The sequence below is a fragment of the Salmo trutta genome, chromosome 1, assembly GCF_901001165.1.
Source record: "Salmo trutta chromosome 1, fSalTru1.1, whole genome shotgun sequence".
Taxonomy (NCBI): Eukaryota; Metazoa; Chordata; class Actinopteri; order Salmoniformes; family Salmonidae; genus Salmo; species Salmo trutta.
Genome location: NC_042957.1, coordinates 8,830,854 through 8,848,883, shown reverse-complemented (window position 1 = coordinate 8,848,883; position 18,030 = coordinate 8,830,854). Strand labels below are relative to the sequence as shown.

Below are 18,030 nucleotides of genomic sequence, written 5' to 3'. Positions count from 1 at the left end.
AAAGCCCACCGGAAGAGGAGCAGATAAGGATGTGATAAGGATCTCTTCTACAGGTTACTGTTTCAGGCCCCTGGCCAGTCATTGTGGCAGTATGTTGCTGTGTGGCAGTATTTTGCTATGTTTGTGTTCAACAGTAGGCTATGACTAGGGTAACTCATCAACAAAAAGTACAGCCTTCATGTGCAATTGACATTACGTCCCAAATGGCACCCTAGTCCCTATATAGTGACCTAGTTTTCATCACAGCCCTATGGGTCCTGGTGAAAAGTAGTGCCCTACATAGGGGATAGGGTGCTATTTGGGATACAACTAATTGGTTTAGGCTAGGTATCTTGTAGACTGAGTGGGTGAGGAAACATATTCTGTAACCTCGGAGGATTGTAAATCGATTAACTGTAAACATTAAACAAGTGGCGTTAGTCATGAAAGCTGAAGATAATGTGAATCATTCATTAAAACAGTCATAAAAGCTGGAAATAATGTAATTCTATTCAGTTTCCCAAAAATACTATTTTCACAAACATCCTATTCAGGGACATCTGGCTCAGTGGGTGGGTGTAAGGAAACTCTTCTCCTTAGACTGTTTTTCTGTAGGCTATGACACACGACCAAAGTCCTTTACACAGAAGTGAGGTGATACTTCACTGTAAGAACCCATGCAAAAGGTTACTACAGGCTCTTTCCATGGTACATGGCGTCATAAACTCCTCATTGGTCGCTGAAAGTTAACAGGGGCGTGTATTTCCGGTTATCTCATATTGTGTATTTGCAGTTTCCCCAGTCACACAGAGAGAAGAGGTCCCGGGCACATAAGTATACAAACCTGGATATTCAGGCGAATAAATGCCACCAAGTATGACCAAGAGCTCGGCGAATAAACTGACAAATGGAGATGTTTTCCACCGGGCGTCCAACGGTAAGACTTCATCGAGAAGGAACGGTTTCGTGAAGAATCATTGCTTGTTCCAACAACCGCAACAGAAGAATCGGCGCCCGAATGAGGTGAGGCCCACCCGTCAACACTACTGTCGCTCGATGAGAATAGGGAACGACCTTTAGAGTATCTGGCAGCAATATAGATTGAATAAACACAGCCCAATCAAATGTAGAGACTTATTCCAACTATTTTATCTGTCGCTTTTTTAAACTAGTATTGAAGTTGAGTCATTGTAACAAGTTTAATAGGGTGGATGTTTTGTGACGAAATGATTAAGCCTCAGAATGTGTTGACTGAATTAAAATAATTATTTATCGTGTCCGTTTGGTGAAAGTGTGTCTTGCATCTCAACACAGCAAAGCATCACCACAAGTGTGTGTGTGTGTGTGTGTGTGTGTGTGTGTGTGTTACAAACAACTACATCAGCAACACATGTGGTTACAGTTAACAGTTGGTATGGGGGGGAGCAGTTATTTATTCGATGTACTGGTGGGGATGAATGATTTCTGGGCTCAGGTGGTTTGGTAAAGATGGACTCTGAATCGGTGGGTTGATGGTAGCTGGTACTCCTGGTTGAGTGGGTGTGTCAGGTCGGTGGCAAGTCTCTCTCCTGCCCTCACAGCTCTCTCCAAGAACAGCGCTTCCAAGGTCTTGAGTTTACACCCACTGATTTTACTTGACAGCGTTACTATTTTGTGTAGTTGTTTTTTGTTTTAGATGGATAGCTGATTGTACCAGGCTTGGAAACAGAAAGTGACAACACTGAACAATGTATGTTAAGAATATGGCTGATATTATTTTATTGACCAGGTATTTGTTTAATCTCCTCATGAAATATAGTCGTTGTCCCTTTTTGTATATTTGTTGTGTATTTGCAGTCCGAGAGAGTTTTGAGTCGATTTTATAGTTCCAAGATATTTGTATTGCTCAATTGATTTTATTTATTCTGAGTCAATGTGGGATTGGCCCGGTGTCATCTTCTATGGTTCTGAACTTTGTCATTTCCTTGTTTTGTTTTTTTTACATTAAGAATGAGTCTGGCGCAAAGAAAACATTCTGTGAAGTGTGTTATTTCTGTCCTGTGGTCATCCTGGACCCCTCGATTAGACTGAAGAATAGGCTATGGGTGTTGTTAGACAGCATAATCATAGGCTGCTATGCTTTCATTGGTGTAGGTTATTTAGTTTACTAACCAATTAACAATCAGCCACATGGTAGACTCATTTTCACCATTGTTTTCCCAAAACTCACTTTTAAACTAATCTTTTACGACATAAAGTCACTCTTATAAACTCCTATCCAGTTTTTAAATGATCAAATAACATTTTATTGGTCACGTGCATGTGTTTAGCCGACGTTATTGCGGGAGTAGCGAAATGCTTGTGTTTCTAGCTCCGACAGTGCAGTAACATCTGAGTAATATCTAACAATTGCACATATACTCAACACACAAATCTAAGTAAAGGAATGATGAATTAACAATATATAAATATATGGACGAGCAATGTCAGAGCGGCATAGCCTAAGATACAGTAGAATAGAATACAGTATATACATATGAGATGAGAAATGCAAGATATGTGAACATTATTAAAGTGGCTATTGTTCAATTTATTAAAGTGGCCAGTGATTCCAAGTCTATGTATATAGGCAGCAGCCTCTAATGTGCTAGTGATGGCTTTTTACAGTCTGATGGCCTTGAGATAGAAGCTGTTTTTCAGTCTCTCGGTCCCAGCTTTGATGCACCTGTACTGACTTCGCCTTCTGGATGATAGCAGGGTGAACAGGCAGTGGCTCGGGTGGTTGTTGTCCTTGATGATCTTTTTGGCCTTCCTGTGACATCGGGTGCTGTAGGTGTCCTGGAGGGCAGGTAGTTTTCCCCCGGTTATGTGTTGGGCAGACCTCACCACCCTCTGGAGAGCTCTGCGGTTGCGGGTGGTGCAGTTGCCGTACCAGGCAGTGATAAGCCCGACAGGATGCTCTCAATTGTGCGTCTGTAAGAGTTTGTGAGGGTCTTAGGTGACAAGCCACATTTTCTTCAGCCTCCTGAGGTTTGAGAGGCGCTTGTTGTGTCTTCTTCACCACACTGTCTGTGTGGGTGGACCATTTCAGTTTGTCACTGATGTGTACGCCAAGGAACTTGAAGCTTTCCACCTTCTCCACTGTGGTCCCGTCGATGTGGATAGGGGGGTGCTCCCTCTGCTGTTTCCTGAAGTCCACGATCATCTCCTTTGTTGATGTTGAGTGAGAGGTTATTTTCCTGGCACAACACTCCCAAATCCCTCACCTCCTCGCTGTAGGCTGTTGTCATTGTTGGTGATCAAGCCTTTGTGGAACCACAGTGTTGAGGATCAGAGGAGTGAAGGTGGAACATACATCTCGTGTCTGAGCCGTTGAATTGCACCTCCACTTTGTCTCTGTACTGACGTTTTGCCCGTTTGATTGCCTTATGGAGGGAATAACTTCACTGTTTGTATTCTGCCATATTCCCAGTCACCTTGCCATGGTTAAATACGGTGCTTCGTGCTTTCAGTTTTGCGCGAATGCTGCCATCAATCCACAGTTTCTGGTTAGGGTAGGTTGTAATAGTCACAGTGGGTACAACATCTCCTATACACTTCCTGATAAACTCAGTCACCGTATCAGTATATATGTCAATGTTATTCGCTGAAGCTACCCGGAACATATCCCAGTCCACGTGATCAAAACAATCTTGAAGCGTGGATTCCGATTGGTCAGACCAGTGTTGAGTAGTCTTTAGCACGGGTACTTCCTGTTTGAGTTTCTGCCTATAGGAAGGGAGGAGCAAAATGGAGTCGTGGTCAGATTTGCCGAAAGGAGGGCGGGGGAGGGCCTTGTAAACATCCCGGAAGTTGGAGTAGCAGTGATCGAGTGTTTTAGCAGTGTGAGTACTACAGTCTGTGTTAGAACTTCGGCAGCCTTTTTCTCAAATTTGCTTTGTTAAAATCCTCAGCCACAATACATGCTGCCTCAGGATATGTGGTTTCCAGTTTGCATAACATGACGATTAGATTTTATTAGGATCCCCATTAGCCAAAGCCAATGGTGACAGCTAGTCTTACTGGAGTCCAACACCATAACCTAAAAGACTAAACATTTAAACACATGAACATGTTGTTTGCGTGGTGTAGAAGTTCTGCTGACACTGACACTACCATGGAGAATACCAGTCAGAACCAGGAGGAAACGTAACTGCAGAGCAGTACTTTGTCTCCCAGGCAGCACACACATGACGCAACACAAGCCTCCCCCTGGGGATAATGGCTGCTGGCTATAGGAAGTGGTCCTTGGGAGGGCTGAATGTCTCTGAGCACAGAAGGAGAGAGGATGAGGAAAAGGGACACTGACAGCTAGGCGTTGATGTGTTGAGCTTGGGGTGGTTGGACACACACTTGAGGCTACCGCGGAATTGTAAATTGAACCCTTTTTCCTATACCCCTCGGGCAATGTAGATATGAAAGGGTTGTATAGAAACCAAACAACATGGTAATAACGTATACCTGGAGCTCCATCTAGTCCACTGATGGACAGAATGAATATTCTCTATACACTTGACCTATGGACTACCGTCTGATCTTAACAAGTGTCTTGGGGACAGGAATTCGTCCTTCAGAAGCATTGGAATTTGGAGCATTTTGTATCGAACGTAACTGACTGGTTGGCCCCTTTAACAGCTCTCAACCCAAATGTGATCTTTGTTGAGCTAGTGATGCAGATAATCCAACAGTACCCTCCTTATCTTACCCACCCTTGGTTGATAATCCTGGTGTTGTATCACTGTCGAGAGTTTAATAAAGATTAGGTTTAGGAGCGGCAAAAATTGAGAGCCTAGGCATTCACTTCGTTGGCATTGCCCTCTATAAGACCTCTTTATCCAGCTCATGTGACAGAGACACGTCCTGGATGTGTGGAACTTTTCATGGAATAGAAAACACCCTGTTAGATCCCTATACTGTAGACTACTGTTCCTGTTTCGTCCAGAGCCTGGGCTCACACGACAGTTGGCCTTCAGACGGTTGCTAATGCACAGCTATAAAATGTGTTGAGATATGATCTGGTTTTTAGTAGTCTGTGGTTGTGGCTGGAGGGCCTAGGCCACTAACTGCTCTCTCTGAAGGGTATATTTAACTTTAAACATTTCTCTTTGTGTTTTCAGTTAGCTTGAAGGTGGACTTGTTAGCAGTCAGACCTGTATGTGGGTTAGTGGTGTAGTTTAGAGGGATAATACCTTATGGGAGAATGACTCTGGGACCAGTTTGATCAGTTCTGAGCTGCACTGAGCATGTAGTCCACACGCGCGCACACACACCATAAAGGTAGAGGGAGGCATGACTGGGTCACATGTGGTTGCTAAGCAGCCAGGGTTTATTGGGTGACCAGGCTGACTGACTTTAGGTCGTTTGATTTGAGAGTTTAGTTTTCAACACAATAAGCCACAGTTCAGCCTCAATGAAAACCCTCTGGATAGCCCTCTGAGCCCAGGGTCCAGGTGATCTGGTTTTGCAGGAGGGATCAAAAACACTGTCACTGTATTCAGGGGTCTGTTTTGTCCCACTGTTTTTAACAAACCATCTTTATTCAAAGGATCTAAGCCATGCATGCATACATACACACACACACACACACACACAGACACACACACACACACACACACACACACACACACACACACACACACACACACTTAGGATGGAGTCATTTAAAATGTGTATTTCAACCACTCCACAAATTTCTTGTTAACAAACTATAGTTTTGGCAAGTCGGTTAGGACATCAACTTTGTGCATGACACAAGTAATTTTTCCAACAATTGTTTACAGACAGATTATTTCACTTATAATTCACTGTATCACAATTCCAGTGGGTCAGAAGTTTACATACACTAAGTTGACTGTGCCTTTAAACAGCTTGGAAAATTCCAGAAAATGATGTCATGGCTTTAGAAGCTTCTGATAGGCTAATTGACATCATTTGAGTTAATTGGAGGTGTACCTGTGGATGTATTTCAAGGCCTACCTTCAAACTCCGTGCCTCTTTGCTTGACATCATGGGAAAATCAAAAGAAATCAGCCAAGACCTCAGAAAAAAAATTGTAGACCTCCAAGTCTGGTTCATCGTTGGGAGCAATTTCCAAACGCCTGAAGATACCACGTTCATCTGTACAAGCAATAGTACACAAGTATAAACACGATGGGAACACGCACCCGTCATACCACTCAGGAAGGAGACGTGTTCTGTCTCCTAGAGATGAACGTACTTTGGTGTGAAAAGTGCAAATCAATCCCAGAACAACAGCAAAGGACCTTGTGAAGATGCGGGAGGAAACAGGTACAAAAGTATCTATATCCACAGTAAAACAAGTCTTATATCGACATAACCTGAAAGGCTGCTCAGCAAGGAAGAAGCCACTGCTCCAAAACTGCCATAAAAAAGCCAGACTACGGTTTGCAACTTCACATGGGGACAAAGATCGCACTTTTTGGAGAAATGTCCTCTGGTCTGATACAAAAATAGAACTGTTTAGCCATAATGACCATCGTTATGTTTGGAGGAAAAGGGGGAGGCTTGCAAGCCAAAGACACCATCCCAACCGTGAAGCATGGGGGTGGCAGCATCATGTTGTGGGGGTGATTTGCTGCAGGAGGGACTGGTGCACTTCACAAAATAGATGGCATCATGAGGGAGGAAAATTATGTGGATATATTGAAGCAACATCTCAAGACATCAGTCAGGAAGTAGCTTGGTCACAAATGGGTCTTCCAAATGACCAATGACCCCAAGCATACTTCCAAAGTTGTGGCAAAATGACTTAAGGACAATAAAGTCAAGATTTTGGAGTGGCCATCACAAAGCCCTGACCTCAATCCCATAGAGAATTTGTGGGCAGAACTGAAAAAGCGTGTTCGAGCAAGGAGGCCTAAAAACCTGACTCAGTTACACCAGCTCTGTCAGGAGGAATGGGCCAAAATTCACCCAACTTACTGTGGGAAGCTTGTGGAAGGCTACCCGAGACGTTTGACCCAAGTTAAACAATTTAAAGGCAATGCTACTAAATACTAATTGAGTGCATGTAAACTTCTGACCCACTGGGAATGTGATGAAAGAAATAAAAGTGTGTGTGTGTATATGTATGTTTCTATAGAGCAAACAGATTAGGCCTGACTAAAAGTAATTCATGACTTTGTAAGGAGAGTCAGAGAGATACAGTATGTCTGCTGAGCGGGTTTAACACTTCTGTATCTGTGTTATATGTAGATTAGTTTTACACTTCTGTATCTGTGTTTATATGTAGATTAGTTTTACACTTCTGTATCTGTGTTTATATGTAGATTAGTTTAACACTTCTGTGATCAAAGGCTCATTTTATTCACTCAAATGCCATTTGTTGATCTTTTCTCAGCTTGGGTGTGTCCCATGGGACAGACTGCAGCGGTGCAACCACCATTAGACTTCTGCAGTCACCACAGGCTAACATTAGAACAGACTAGGCTACCCAATAAATGGTGGTTCCTATGCTCCCTGTTTTGCATGACTAAAATTGCATGTAAAGATCAACACCAAAACCCTTCCAGTCAGCAACACAACCATCTTCTGTTTGTCTGTGTATTTTCTTCTCCTCCAGAACAACCATGTTGTTTGTACCGCCAGCCTGTACAACAAAGCGTTTGTGGAGCAGTTTGAGGAGACTCCTCTGCTTGTGGCGGTCCTCACATACGTGGGCTACGGGATCCTCACCATCTTCGGGTACCTGCGGGACTTCCTCCGGCACTGGGGCATGGAGAAGTGCCATGTGGCCAGAGAGAGGGAGGAGCAGAAGGTAAGAGATGCACATTAGTTTTTCCTTGTAGGCTATTCACTTTTTTTCTGTCTAGCTCCTGTCTTGGATGTGCGTTTTGTTCTCGCTGACAGATCTAGAATCGGATTACCCTGCCCCTGAATCGGATTACCCCGCCCCTGAATCGGATTACCCCGCCCCTGAATCGGATTACCCCGCCCCTGAATCGGATTACCCCGCCCCTGAATCCTTTTTTTGAACGATTAAGGGTTTGGAGAAATAGCTGACCCTGTGTCAGTGGTTACTGGTTAGGGGCAACTTCTGTCTACCTAGTCCTTCATTGCCATTCATTCATTGCTTCCACTCTAAAACGGTTCTATGATGTAGGCTATTACAGTGCTAATATTTCCTCTGGTGCTGTGTGAATAGGGTGTGAAATATGCCTGAACAATACAGACGTGTAACATGGGAAGGTGTGAAAGGGATTTCTCCAGACACATTCCACTACAGCTTTAGCGTTTTCGAAACCTGTTTTTTGTAAACCGCAATGCTCAGTGCAACCGTTATGCCAAACCAGTTGTCCTGAAGCTGTAAAAGAGACACACCTATGCCTGTGAGGAATTTGCGTTGTCTATAAACACACTCTTTCTGGCACCCAGCTAGTGCACACCAAATACTTTACTATTGAACTGTAAGGTCAAACGACTTCTTTGAAAGCTTGGGAGAAAGACATACCTGTGTGTTTGCATAAATTCAGACGTGTTATTGATTCCAACAATGACTGACAAGTCTCTCTGTGTCTCTCGGTCTCTGTGTCTCTCTCTCTCTCTCTCTCTCTCTCTCTGTGTCTCTCTCTCTCTCTCTGTGTCTCTCTCTCTCTCTGTGTCTCTCTCTCTCTCTGTGTCTCTCTCTCTCTCTGTGTCTCTCTCTCTGTGTCTCTCTGTCTGTGTTTTCTAGGACTTTGTTCCACTGTACCAGGACTTTGAGAACTTCTACACCCGGAATCTATACATGCGTATCCGTGACAACTGGAACAGGCCAATCTGCAGTGTTCCAGGAGCCAAGATGGACCTGTTGGAGAGGGCCTCTAAAGACTACAACTGGACCTTCCAGTGAGTGGCCCATTCTAACCATAGTAACTCTAACAGGGCTTGTGTACATGTGTAACTACTAGACTATTGTATTTGGTACTGTACACTCTGGACCTACCCATGGCTTTTACAGGGAGTAGATGGGTCTGTGTGAGAACTACCCATGTCATGGAAGGGTCTATCATGCCCCCTCTATCACCTACAGGTCATTGTCCTACTTACAATGATAAGAGAGGGAAGTCTATCTGGGGACGAACGTGATGTGTAGAAACCAACAGACGATATCTGTCCCGTCTCGTTGTGTGGTAATGGTTAACCTCGTTCACTCTTTGCTAGGCATGTTAGGCTGCTGTCACAACTGCATGTAAGTGTTAGGGAACCTGTTAAAAACAAAACCTGATATTATTATCAACACGATAGCTACTCTTGCTGCTTGTCAAAACTCACAAGTACAGTTTAAAACAAAATAAAGAAACAGAAGCCCTCATTTGGTGTGTTTCGCATTATCAGAAGGTTTTAAAATACAGGACTTCACAGTGTAAAATCAGACCTCCTCCAACACAACTGTAACTTCACAGTGTAAAATCAGACCTCCTCCAACACAACTGTAACTTCACAGTGTAAAATCAGACCTCCTCCAACACAACTGTAACTTCACAGTGTAAAATCAGACCTCCTCCAACACAACTGTAACTTCACAGTGTAAAATCAGACCTCCTCCAACACAACTGTAACTTCACAGTGTAAAATCAGACCTCCTCCAACACAACTGTAACTTCACAGTGTAAAATCAGACCTCCTCCAACACAACTGTAACTTCACAGTGTAAAATCAGACCTCCTCCAACACAACTGTAACTTCACAGTGTAAAATCAGACCTCCTCCAACACAACTGTAACTTCACAGTGTAAAATCAGACCTCCTCCAACACAACTGTAACTTCACAGTGTAAAATCAGACCTCCTCCAACACAACTGTAACTTCACAGTGTAAAATCAGACCTCCTCCAACACAACTGTAACTTCACAGTGTAAAATCAGACCTCCTCCAACTCAACTGTAACTTCACAGTGTAAAATCAGACCACCTCCAACACAACTGTAACTTCACAGTGTAAAAGCAGACCTCCTCCAACACAACTGTAACTTCACAGTGTAAAAGCAGACCTCCTCCAACACAACTGTAGTTCAGTCTCGTCAGAGTTGCAGTAAGTTGTCTTTCTACCCAGACACACAGGTAAGGTGGTGAAAGACGTGATCAACATGGGTTCATATAACTACCTGGGCTTTGCTGAGAACACTGGGAGGTGTGCCGACGCTGCCACAGAGTCCACCCACCACTATGGCGTTGGAGTGGGTAGTACCCGCCGTGAGATGGGTAAGACATGGTTATAATCACCTTCTTGTTGGGGACAAGGGCCGTTTTTGTTTGTAAACACTCATATCTGTGGACCGCAGGTAGAGCATGGCGCTTACAACGCCAGGATAGTGGTTCGGTTCCCGGTACTACCGTACCTGAAATGTATGCACGTGTGACTGTTAAGTTGCTTGGATAAATGTATCTTCTAAATTGCATATGTTATTTAAAACAAAGCGCTGATACAAAACGTTGGTAAAATATCCACTGCAGACAACCTTCTGGGGCCCACTCATTCTGTTGTTTGGCTTGGTTGTGCCGTCTACTTTTGTAGTTTTGCAATTTTTAAAGGAAACAAGGAAACAAAAGTCCTCTGTTTTCATGTATCCCACAATGACAGAGCACAGAATAGAAAGACATGTTGGACATTAACATTCTAGTCAAGTTCTCCTCCATGCATTGTTTATGTCAGGCCCTTGTTATGTGCAGGAAGCTGTTGTTCTGAGGTAGTGCATCTTTGTGTTGTTGTATTGTAGTATGACCTGAACAGTTGTATTGAGTTAAAAAGAGTGTTTGTTTCTACATGGATAGTGATGTTGATTTAGAGCATCACTGTAACTGATATGGATACTAGTGAATTTTAGTTAGTACATCTGTATTGATGTCATGTGCGCTTTATTTTGACATGAACACTTGTTAAAGTAAGACGTCATTTTTATTTACATGTTCCTGTTCCTGCTGTATCCAGGTAACCTGGACCTCCATGAGGAGTTGGAACAGCTGGTTGCTAGGTTCCTGGGGGTGGAGTCATCTATGGCGTTTGGGATGGGCTTTGCTACCAACTCCATGAACATTCCGGCTCTGGCTGGAAAGGTAGGGATAAAAATATATTTCTCACATGCTTCGTAAACAACAGGTAAATGGTTACTTACGAGTCCTTATCTAACAATTATCTAACAATGATTTAAAGATAAATAAAAACATAGAAAAAGTGACACAAGGAATAAATACACAGTGAATAACAAATACAAATATTAGGTTCAAATAGCATGGCTGTATAGGGAGTAGAATATAACATGGCTGTATAGGGAGTATAATATAACATGGCTGTATAGGGAGTATAATATAACATGGCTGTATAGGGAGTATAATATAACATGGCTGTATAGGGAGTATAATATAACATGGCTGTATAGGGAGTATAATATAACATGGCTGTATAGGGAGTAGAATATAACATGGCTGTATAGGGAGTATAATATAACATGGCTGTATAGGGAGTATAATATAACATGGCTGTATAGGGAGTATAATATAACATGGCTGTATAGGGAGTATAATATAACATGGCTGTATAGGGAGTATAATATAACATGGCTGTATAGGGAGTAGAATATAACATGGCTGTATAGGGAGTAGAATATAACATGGCTGTATACAGGGAGTATAATATGACATTGCTGTATACAGGGAGTAGAATATAACATGGCTGTATATGGAGTATAATATAACATGGCTGTATAGGGAGTATAATATAACATGGCTGTATAGGGAGTATAATATAACATGGCTGTATAGGGAGTATAATATAACATGGCTGTATAGGGAGTAGAATATAACATGGCTGTATAGGGAGTAGAATATGACATTGCTGTATACAGGGAGTAGAATATAACATGGCTGTATATGGAGTATAATATAACATGGCTGTATAGGGAGTAGAATATAACATGGCTGTATACAGGGAGTAGAATATAACATGGCTGTATACAGGGAGTAGAATATAACATGGCTGTATACAGGGAGTTGAATATAACATGGCTGTATAGGGAGTAGAATATAACATGGCTGTATACAGGGAGTAGAATATAACATGGCTGTATACAGGGAGTAGAATATAACATGGCTGTATACAGGGAGTAGAATATAACATGGCTGTATACAGGGAGTAGAATATAACATGGCTGTATACAGGGAGTAGAATATAACATGGCTGTATACAGGGAGTAGAATATAACATGGCTGTATACAGGGAGTAGAATATAACATGGCTGTATACAGGGAGTAGAATATAACATGGCTGTATACAGGGAGTAGAATATAACATGGCTGTATACAGGGAGTAGAATATAACATGGCTGTATACAGGGAGTAGAATATAACATGGCTGTATACAGGGAGTAGAATATAACATGGCTGTATACAGGGAGTAGAATATAACATGGCTGTATACAGGGAGTAGAATATAACATGGCTGTATACAGGGAGTAGAATATAACATGGCTGTATACAGGGAGTAGAATATAACATGGCTGTATACAGGGAGTAGAATATAACATGGCTGTATACAGGGAGTAGAATATAACATGGCTGTATACAGGGAGTAGAATATAACATGGCTGTATACAGGGAATAGAATATAACATGGCTGTATACAGGGAGTAGAATATAACATGGCTGTATACAGGGAGTAGAATATGACATGGCTGTATACAGGGAGTAGAATATGACATGGCTGTATACAGGGAGTAGAATATGACATGGCTGTATACAGGGAGTAGAATAGGACATGGCTGTATACAGGGAGTAGAATAGGACATGGCTGTATACAGGGAGTAGAATAGGACATGGCTGTATACAGGGAGTAGAATAGGACATGGCTGTATACAGGGAGTAGAATAGGACATGGCTGTATACAGGGAGTAGAATAGGACATGGCTGTATACAGGGAGTAGAATAGGACATGGCTGTATACAGGGAGTAGAATAGGACATGGCTGTATACAGGGAGTAGAATAGGACATGGCTGTATACAGGGAGTAGAATAGGACATGGCTGTATACAGGGAGTAGAATAGGACATGGCTGTATACAGGGAGTAGAATAGGACATGGCTGTATACAGGGAGTAGAATAGGACATGGCTGTATACAGGGAGTAGAATAGGACATGGCTGTATACAGGGAGTAGAATAGGACATGGCTGTATACAGGGAGTAGAATAGGACATGGCTGTATACAGGGAGTAGAATAGGACATGGCTGTATACAGGGAGTAGAATAGGACATGGCTGTATACAGGGAGTAGAATAGGACATGGCTGTATACAGGGAGTAGAATAGGACATGGCTGTATACAGGGAGTAGAATAGGACATGGCTGTATACAGGGAGTAGAATAGGACATGGCTGTATACAGGGAGTAGAATAGGACATGGCTGTATACAGGGAGTAGAATAGGACATGGCTGTATACAGGGAGTAGAATAGGACATGGCTGTATACAGGGAGTAGAATAGGACATGGCTGTATACAGGGAGTAGATTATGACATGGCTGTATACAGGGAGTAGATTATGACATGGCTGTATACAGGGAGTAGATTATGACATGGCTGTGTATAGCTTTCACTCTAGTGGTAGCATGAGACGGAGTCTACAACCCACACAAGTGGCTCAGGTAGTGCAGCTCATCCAGGATGGCACATCAATGCGAGCTGTGGCAAGACGGTTTGCTGTGTCTGTCAGCGTAGTGTCCAGAGCATGGAGGCTCTACCAGGAGACAGGCCAGTACATCAGGAGACGTGGAGGAGGTCGTAGGAGGGCAACAACCCAGCAGCAGGACCGCTACCTCCGCCTTTGTGCAAGGAGGAGCAGGAGGAGCACTGCCAGAGCCCTGCAAAATGACCTCCAGCAGGCCACAAATGTGCATGTGTCTGCTCAAACGGTCAGAAACAGACTCCATGAGGGTGATATGAGGGCCGACGTCCACATGTGGGGGTTGTGCTTACAGCCCAACACCGTGCAGAACGTTTGGCATTTGCCAGAGAACACCAAGATTGGCAAATTCGCCACTGGCGCCCTGTGCTCTTCACAGATGAAAGCAGGTTCACACTGAGCACGTGACAGACGTGACAGAGTCTGGAGATGCCGTGGAGAACGTTCTGCTGCCTGCAACATCCTCCAGCATGACCAGTTTGGCGGTGGGTCAGTCATGGTGTGGGGTGGCATTTCTTTGGGGGGGCCGCACAGCCCTCCATGTGCTCGCCAGAGGTAGCCTGACTGCCATTAGGTACCGAGATGAGATCCTCAGACCCGTTGTGAGACCATATGCTGGTGCGGTTGGCCCTGGGTTCCTCCTAATGCAAGACAATGCTAGACCTCATGTGGCTGGAGTGTTCAGCAGTTCCTGCAAGAGGAAGGCATTGATGCTATGGACTGGCCCGCCCGTTCCCCAGACCTGAATCTAATTGAGCACATCTGGGACATCATGTCTCGCTCCATCCACCAACGCCACGTTGCACCACAGACTGTCCAGGAGTTGGCGGATGCTTTAGTCCAGGTCTGGGAGGAGATCCCTCAGGAGACCATCCGCCACCTCATCAGGAGCATGCCCAGGCGTTGTAGGGAGGTCATACAGGCACGTGGAGGCCACACACACTACTGAGCCTCATTTTGACTTGTTTTAAGGACATTACATCAAAGTTGGATCAGCCTGTAGTGTGGTTTTCCACTTTAATTTTGAGTGTGACTCCAAATCCAGACCTCCATGGGTTGATAAATTGGATTTCCATTGATTATTTTTGTGATTTTGTTGTCAGCACATTCAACTATGTAAAGAAAAAAGTATTTAATAAGATTATTTTCTTTCATTCAGATCTAGGATGTGTTATTTTAGTGTTCCCTTTATTTTTTTGAGCAGTGTATAACATGGCTGTATACAGGGAGTAGAATATAACATGGCTGTATACAGGGAGTAGAATATAACATGGCTGTATACAGGGAGTAGAATATAACATGGCTGTATACAGGGAGTAGAATATAACATGGCTGTATACAGGGAGTAGAATAGGACATGGCTGTATACAGGGAGTAGAATATAACATGGCTGTATACAGGGAGTAGAATAGGACATGGCTGTATACAGGGAGTAGAATAGGACATGGCTGTATACAGGGAGTAGAATAGGACATGGCTGTATACAGGGAGTAGAATAGGACATGGCTGTATACAGGGAGTAGAATAGGACATGGCTGTATACAGGGAGTAGAATAGGACATGGCTGTATACAGGGAGTAGAATAGACATGGCTGTATACAGGGAGTAGAATAGGACATGGCTGTATACAGGGAGTAGAATAGGACATGGCTGTATACAGGGAGTAGAATAGGACATGGCTGTATACAGGGAGTAGAATAGGACATGGCTGTATACAGGGAGTAGAATAGGACATGGCTGTATACAGGGAGTAGAATAGGACATGGCTGTATACAGGGAGTAGAATAGGACATGGCTGTATACAGGGAGTAGAATAGGACATGGCTGTATACAGGGAGTAGAATAGGACATGGCTGTATACAGGGAGTAGAATATAACATGGCTGTATACAGGGAGTAGAATATAACATGGCTGTATACAGGGAGTAGAATATAACATGGCTGTATACAGGGAGTAGAATAGGACATGGCTGTATACAGGGAGTAGAATAGGACATGGCTGTATACAGGGAGTAGAATAGGACATGGCTGTATACAGGGAGTAGAATAGGACATGGCTGTATACAGGGAGTAGAATAGGACATGGCTGTATACAGGGAGTAGAATAGGACATGGCTGTATACAGGGAGTAGAATAGGACATGGCTGTATACAGGGAGTAGAATAGGACATGGCTGTATACAGGGAGTAGAATAGGACATGGCTGTATACAGGGAGTAGAATAGGACATGGCTGTATACAGGGAGTAGAATAGGACATGGCTGTATACAGGGAGTAGAATAGGACATGGCTGTATACAGGGAGTAGAATAGGACATGGCTGTATACAGGGAGTAGAATAGGACATGGCTGTATACAGGAGTAGAATAGGACATGGCTGTATACAGGGAGTAGAATATAACATGACTGTATACAGGGAGTAGAATAGGACATGACTGTATACAGGGAGTAGAATAGGACATGGCTGTATACAGGGAGTAGAATAGGACATGGCTGTATACAGGGAGTAGAATATAACATGGCTGTATACAGGGAGTAGAATATAACATGGCTGTATACAGGGAGTAGAATAGGACATGGCTGTATACAGGGAGTAGAATATAACATGGCTGTATACAGGGAGTAGAATATAACATGGCTGTATACAGGGAGTAGAATAGGACATGGCTGTATACAGGGAGTAGAATAGGACATGGCTGTATACAGGGAGTAGAATATAACATGGCTGTATACAGGGAGTAGAATATAACATGGCTGTATACAGGGAGTAGAATATAGACATGGCTGTATACAGGGAGTAGAATATACATGGCTGTATACAGGGAGTAGAATATAACATGGCTGTATACAGGGAGTAGAATAGGACATGGCTGTATACAGGGAGTAGAATAGGACATGGCTGTATACAGGGAGTAGAATATAACATGGCTGTATACAGGGAGTAGAATATAACATGGCTGTATACAGGGAGTAGAATATAACATGGCTGTATACAGGGAGTAGAATAGGACATGGCTGTATACAGGGAGTAGAATAGGACATGGCTGTATACAGGGAGTAGAATATAACATGGCTGTATACAGGGAGTAGAATATAACATGGCTGTATACAGGGAGTAGAATATAACATGGCTGTATACAGGGAGTAGAATAGGACATGGCTGTATACAGGGAGTAGAATAGGACATGGCTGTATACAGGGAGTAGAATAGGACATGGCTGTATACAGGGAGTAGAATATAACATGGCTGTATACAGGGAGTAGAATATAACATGGCTGTATACAGGGAGTAGAATATAACATGGCTGTATACAGGGAGTAGAATAGGACATGGCTGTATACAGGGAGTAGAATAGGACATGGCTGTATACAGGGAGTAGAATAGGACATGGCTGTTTACAGGGAGTAGAATAGGACATGGCTGTATACAGGGAGTAGAATATAACATGGCTGTATACAGGGAGTAGAATAGGACATGGCTGTATACAGGGAGTAGAATAGGACATGGCTGTATACAGGGAGTAGATTATAACATGGCTGTATACAGGGAGTAGAATATAACATGGCTGTATACAGGGAGTAGAATATAACATGGCTGTATACAGGGAGTAGAATATAACATGGCTGTATACAGGGAGTAGAATAGGACATGGCTGTATACAGGGAGTAGAATAGGACATGGCTGTATACAGGGAGTAGAATAGGACATGGCTGTTTACAGGGAGTAGAATAGGACATGGCTGTATACAGGGAGTAGAATATAACATGGCTGTATACAGGGAGTAGAATAGGACATGGCTGTATACAGGGAGTAGAATATAACATGGCTGTATACAGGGAGTAGAATATAACATGGCTGTATACAGGGAGTAGAATAGGACATGGCTGTATACAGGGAGTAGAATAGGACATGGCTGTATACAGGGAGTAGAATAGGACATGGCTGTATACAGGGAGTAGAATATAACATGGCTGTATACAGGGAGTAGAATAGGACATGGCTGTATACAGGGAGTAGAATAGGACATGGCTGTATACAGGGAGTAGAATAGGACATGGCTGTATACAGGGAGTAGAATAGGACATGGCTGTATACAGGGAATAGAATATAACATGGCTGTATACAGGGAGTAGAATAGGACATGGCTGTATACAGGGAGTAGAATATAACATGGCTGTATACAGGGAGTAGAATATAACATGGCTGTATACAGGGAGTAGAATAGGACATGGCTGTATACAGGGAGTAGAATAGGACATGGCTGTATACAGGGAGTAGAATAGGACATGGCTGTATACAGGGAGTAGAATATAACATGGCTGTATACAGGGAGTAGAATATAACATGGCTGTATACAGGGAGTAGA

The 18,030-nt window shown here is 43.2% G+C and overlaps 1 protein-coding gene across 1 annotated transcript in view; it reads left to right on the top strand.

Annotated features, from left to right (window-relative positions):
• Positions 1–772: 772 nt before the first annotated feature.
• The window catches only part of LOC115157714 (serine palmitoyltransferase 2), a 37,385-nt gene continuing 20,127 nt past the window's right edge, over positions 773–18,030 (top strand). The window contains exons 1-5 of the mRNA XM_029706183.1: positions 773–1,002; positions 7,580–7,774; positions 8,690–8,844; positions 10,051–10,199; positions 10,927–11,051. Coding sequence (XP_029562043.1) covers positions 844–1,002; positions 7,580–7,774; positions 8,690–8,844; positions 10,051–10,199; positions 10,927–11,051 — 783 coding nt within the window. The 5' untranslated portion in view covers positions 773–843. The remainder of the gene's footprint in view (positions 1,003–7,579; positions 7,775–8,689; positions 8,845–10,050; positions 10,200–10,926; positions 11,052–18,030) is intronic.